Source organism: Haliotis rufescens, unplaced genomic scaffold, assembly GCF_023055435.1.
Source record: "Haliotis rufescens isolate VD_foot unplaced genomic scaffold, xgHalRufe1.0.p SCAF_4, whole genome shotgun sequence".
NCBI lineage: Eukaryota > Metazoa > Mollusca > Gastropoda > Lepetellida > Haliotidae > Haliotis > Haliotis rufescens.
The window spans coordinates 32438008-32444007 of NW_025964112.1; the positions used below are offsets into that span (position 1 = coordinate 32438008).

At 40.0% G+C, this 6000-nt stretch overlaps 1 protein-coding gene across 1 annotated transcript in view; it reads left to right on the top strand.

Moving 5' to 3' along the window:
- The window catches only part of LOC124149515, a 56705-nt gene extending 51216 nt beyond the window's left edge, over window positions 1-5489 (top strand). The window contains exons 29-33 of the mRNA XM_048381711.1: window positions 248-405; window positions 752-863; window positions 1217-1309; window positions 3140-3224; window positions 3344-5489. Of these exons, the coding sequence (XP_048237668.1) occupies window positions 248-405; window positions 752-863; window positions 1217-1309; window positions 3140-3224; window positions 3344-3531 (636 nt within the window). The 3' untranslated portion in view covers window positions 3532-5489. The remainder of the gene's footprint in view (window positions 1-247; window positions 406-751; window positions 864-1216; window positions 1310-3139; window positions 3225-3343) is intronic.
- Window positions 5490-6000: the final 511 nt, after the last annotated feature.

A 6000-nucleotide genomic window follows, 5' to 3' on the forward strand; every position in this document is an offset into this window, starting at 1 on the left:
TCCATCAGTGCAGTCCATCATAGATAGGCTTAGAACTTTTCAGACACCCCTTGTAGCCTCCATTAGAAACTTCCATAAGTGTAATTGATGTGTTCAAGATACCATGATGCAAGGAAATTAAAGCAAAACAGGAAGTCTTCATTGTTAATTTCTCCACTTCTCTGTTATGGCACATATATACGTTATGGAACATCGAGGATGTATGTGAGGGCATGGGGCACCACTGGTAATATCTATGTCTTCACAGGAGGAGGAGCGTATTGATGTGATGCGAGCGCTGGTAACGGGGCCCGTTGGGACACCCTACAGTCTGGGTTGTTTCGTGTTTGACATCTACTTCCCCGCCAGCTACCCAAACAGCGCCCCGCTGGTGAAGATCATCACCACGGGAGGCGGAAGTGTCAGGTATTTGGGGGGTTGACTATGGCAAATTGGTACAGAAAGGATTGCAGTGGGTTATTATTTGGTTTTATCAATATTTCCTGAATAACGAGCAGCATATATGGGACCCAAACAAGGTCAACAGATATGTCTTGAATAACCATGTTTTCTCTGTGAATCATAAGAGGAATCAAACCTGGTTGTGGTTCATGAGTACCTAGCCCAGGGGGACTTCATCACCAGGTATTTAGTGTAATCTCATGTGTGCTCCTTCAGAAGAAAGTGAAATATAGTCTTTCCATGTCAATCATACACAATAATTACACTGTATCTTAAGCAATGAATTCAGTGGTGATTGGTTGTGTGTTAGATTCAACCCCAACCTGTACTCTGACGGCAAGGTGTGCCTGAGTTTACTGGGCACATGGCATGGGGGTGATGCCAGTGAGAAGTGGAACCCTGCCAAGTCCAGCATCTACCAGGTAAGCCTGGTATAGCCAGCCGTACAGTGCAGTAAATCAGTCAACACTAATTGAAACATATCAAGATCCAGATCCTAATTTTCACAAGCTGAACAATAAATGTACAACACTATCAGCTGTATCTGCAGACCAAAGCCTCCTTTGTCCTACTGAATGTATATACAGACAAACCTTGTTATCTGGAACCCTGTTATTTCGAACGTATTCTCAAACCTATTCTCAAACCTATTCTCCGGTCCCAACCGCCTTATTATAAATCTACAAGTTACAACACAACCCCGCTAGGTTCGAGAGAATGGGGTTCGACTGTACTCCACATTGTATGAGCCAGTGAGGAAATGTTGCTGCTGCAGGTGCTGGTGTCGATACAGAGCCTCATCCTCATCCCAGATCCCATGTTCAACGAGCCCGGCTACGAGGGGATGAAGGGCAAGACAGAGGGAGACGTGAGTGGTCCTGCTGTGATGTAGCCTTGTGCAGATGTCTTCTCAGTGTACTCTAAAACATGATATGAGACAACACTTTTTTATTTTAGGTTTACAGATGTGACAAAAGTGAACAAATTTATGTTTAATTTATTCGCCCAATCACTTAATTTATATGGATTTTAAAAGTACAAAAAATACAACTACAAAAACCACACAAAATGACCGTATGGGCGGCCATTAGGTAAAAAGATACAAAGTTGAAATAAAGGACTAAAGTATGCAATAATAGTCAAATGTTACGAATAAAGTATTAAATGTTACCTATAAAGGTCAAAATACAAAACAAACAGACGCTGGTTAAAACATACAAAGTTGAAATAAAGGTCAAAAGTTTGCAAAATAATTGTCAAAAAAACTTCATTTGAAAAGAAAGAACAATGTGTACTAAAGAACGTCAGTGCGCACGAAAGGACACTAAACCGCTAAAGGACATTGAAAATAAAGAACGCCAGATGGCGCTGCAATTTCTAAAACATTCCGAGTTTAGTCGGCTAGGTCCGCTGTGTATATGATAACCGCATGCCGAGGTGCACAATGTATTACGTTATTTTCATAACATCTGAAAAGTGAACGTTGTGCGAGAATGTTGCGATTGCGCTGCACTGTGTCAACCTCAGACTATAAACTTACGCAGAGATGTAAAATGTTCACTTTCCCATCTGATGGTGTGGTGTAAATGTAACTACAAATTTTAAACCGATTTAAAAAAGAGACACTGCTAAGTGTTGTCCGATATCTTGTTGTGCGTAAAAATCAGCAAATGTCGCCACTTATTATCGTACACCGATGTAAGTACTGTGGGACCATTTGTTTTATCAAACAGAAACTGTGAGCGAACAAAATGTTGCCAAATATCTGAACAACATGAATATATATATATATCAAATTGATTTGTATGCATATGTATAATGTTATACTTACGATAGGAAAAATAGCTTGCTATAAACAAGGTTGACAGTGCCCAATTCTCGCACAACGTTCAGTTTTCAGATTTTATGAAAATGTGCACCTGAAGCATAATTTGGCATCATAACCCACTCATGTTGCACCAAGCAAAAAGGCCCTTTCCTGGTGACAATGCATAAATGCAACATGCATATACACAATGTGTACATTATAAATTATACATAAATATAGACTAATACATACATATATGTGACAACAAGACACTGGGTGCACGAGGAATGACGTAATACATTGTGCACCTCGGCATGTAGTTATCATATTCACAGCGGAACAAGCGGATTAAACTCGAAATGTTTTACAAATTCCAGCCCCATCTGTCAACGTCATATAGCGTTTTAGTGTCGTTCTTTAGTACACATTTTTCTTTCTTTTCATATGACGTGTTTTCATACATTTGACAATTATATTGCGTACTTTTGACCTTTATTTCAACTTTGTATTCTTCAACTGGCGTCTGTTTGTTTTGTATTTTGACCTTTATCAGTAACATTTAATACTTTATTCGTAACATTTGACTATTATTGCATACTTTTGTCGTTTATTTCAACTTTGATGAATAATGATGAATCAAATGCATTGTATTGTCTCCAGCCACTGCAAGCCCCTTGTCAACTAAATTGTTACTGTGGATTCATTAACATTATGCATTGAAACAGAATTAGCATTCGATTGACTACAACTCTATAGAAAACAGTATGTAAACTATTGAGCAACATTTGCACCCTATTTCTTTACAAACCCAAGTCTGTGGAGCATAAATGTTGCCTTATTTTGTCCTTTCAATAACTTATCTATAACCACTGTGGTTGATGTTTGTTCCAGCGTCAGAGCACGGCCTACAACTGGAAGATCCGACTCAACACCCTGAGACATGCTGTGCTGGGACAGCTAAGAAACCCTCCACCTGGTACGGTGATAAAGCCTAAATGTCATTTTACGAAAATGTGACAAATGCCCATCAATTCTTTCTGAAGCTTTTTTAAGTTTTGTTGAATTATGAAGAAATAGCTGTTGTTATATTTGCAGGCTTAGAGAAGGTGATTCGCCAACATTTTGCAGTTCAAAAGGATTGTGTGTTGAGGCAGTGTAGGGACTGGCTGGCAGAGTGCCAGGATGAGGATCAGGCCAAACGACTAAGGCAGCTAGTTACTGCCATATATGCACAACTCCAACAACTGCAGGTTGAGGAGGAGGAAGAGGAGGATGCAGATTAGGAGGAGGAAGAGGGTGGATGGTGACTGGTGGAACAATGGATAGTGGGATGGCTGTTGTGGTTGGGTGTAATCAAGGTCAAGGGTCGGCCTAACTTCATTCTTCATTAGCTCTGTCAACAGGGGATTAAGCTAGGGTCTTCCAGCCTCATCTTTGGGGAATATATAGGAATTGTTTGCATACGGTACTTTTTGATAGCAATGTAAATGGGGTTGAGATGATTGATTGTAGGGACCTGTTTCAAACCCTACCTGTTTCAATGCTACTGTTTCTGTGCTGGTTCAATATCTACAAGACATGGTGGACAGCTTAAGAATGAGTATCTTCACTGTGTTTGAAATTGCCAGATTGAGGGAGCTGAACCCTGGCATGTATGTTTCTCCTAATAGTGACATTATATTGTGCTCAAATCATTAGGAATTTAGTGTGTTGTCTTTAAGTCCCCAGTATTTGCACAAAAAATATTTGAATCTCACTTTTGACAGCTACTTTTGAAAGTGGCCATTGTAACATAAGACGAAATGCATGGATGTTCCAAGATACTGTCTGGTAACAGTATATAACTTTGTAAATATTTGATATTTAGTCTAGCTGAAGCAGCTCAGGAAAGGCAGATGTGACATATATAGTATCATGCTATATCTCGTGTGTGTCACATGATCAGTTGACCAACTGACAAATCACCAAGGAACACAAATATAGCATGCGATCTTGAATCATGAGACTGTGTCTCTATGTCGGTGGACATGTCTTGCATCGTGAGACTGTGTCTCTATGTCGGTGGACATGTCTTGAATCATGAGACTGTGTCTCTATGTCGGTGGACATGTCTTGCATCGTGAGACTGTGTCTCTATGTCGGTGGACATGTCTTGCATCATGAGACTGTGTCTCTATGTCGGTGGACATGTCTTGCATCGTGAGACTGTGTCTCTATGTCGGTGGACATGTCTTGAATCATGAGACTGTGTCTCTATGTCGGTGGACATGTCTTGCATCGTGAGACTGTGTCTCTATGTCGGTGGACATGTCTTGCATCATGAGACTGTGTCTCTATGTCGGTGGACATGTCTTGCATCGTGAGACTGTGTCTCTATGTCGGTGGACATGTCTTGCATCGTGAGACTGTGTCCCTATGTCGGTGGACATGTCTTGCATCGTGAGACTGTGTCTCTATGTCGGTGGACATGTCTTGCATCGTGAGACTGTGTCCCTATGTCGGTGGACATGTCTGGCCAGTACCTAATTCTTCATGCACTTGACTTGCATTTTTCAATTCCCGAATGGCCGTCATGGATGATCATTACCATTTCTGCTTGTAGACTTCTTGGTTTGACTAGTGGTTCACCTCTACGGATGAGATGAGAGTGGAGCTTCACATTTGTGAGTTAGCCATCCATTTCTGATTAAACTTAAAAAGCTCCTGCATTTCCTGGTCTTCTTTCGAGGGGTTTTCAAACTGGTTCTTGGCACACATTGGAGGGTTATTTTTCAATTCCTGATTCTGTGTCGACTGCGTTGTCAGTTGGGCACTCCGAGAGGAATGTCCTTGACAGAGTGTCTGCAAAAGACATCTACTTTACTGGTGCATACGTCACAGTTGATATTTCTGCAATCTCTTCATCATTCGTAGCAGGCTCGGTGATGCTTTGCACAGTGCCTTTCAGAGAATAGTTTTGACTGGTTTATGGTCGCTTTAACAGTTTTGCCATAGATGTACTGGTTAAACTTCTCACATGTGAAAACAGTAGCCAAAGCTCTTTTTCAATTAGTGCGTTATTTCTTTCTAATGGTGTACAAGCTCTCGATGCATATACCGGATTTCTTTCTTAAAAGGGCACTGATCTAAAGCAATTCCCTGGGACTGGTTGTTGCCTTTGTTATTGTTTTTCACCGTGGGTACCCGGATGATACATGCAGAAATCTAGACTAGTTTGCGACCTGTGCTGCGTCATTCGTAAGCGCATTTGTCACTTTTATTGATAGTATATGGGCGTATGGTCACATTGCTCAACAAAATGAAATACAGTTTTGGAAATAATAAATAAATGTAGGTATCTTTGTGGGTGGCATCGGTAATGGTGACAAAGTATTGATAAGACACTTGCTTGGTAATTGTGCGATTTTCGTTTACACTTTTTTATCTTGCAACACAAAGTATTTCACCTGAGCATTGCTTATTTTAAGGTGTTTTTATTTATACAGTCAAAATGTGCAAAACTTTCACTTAGGAAATTTATTAAAGCCTAAATATTCAGTTTTACAAATTGACTGAAACATATGTCCATCTGTATTTTTATGATAACCAATTCCAAACATTTTTATGTTTAATATCCTCACCAAGTGACTGAAAATGTTAGGATTAAAAGTACATTTCTTTATTGTTTGGCTTCTACTCCTTGCATAATTAATCTATTATGATGTTTTTAAGCCCTTTTAACCGAATCATTTTTAGTCAATTTTACAAATTGA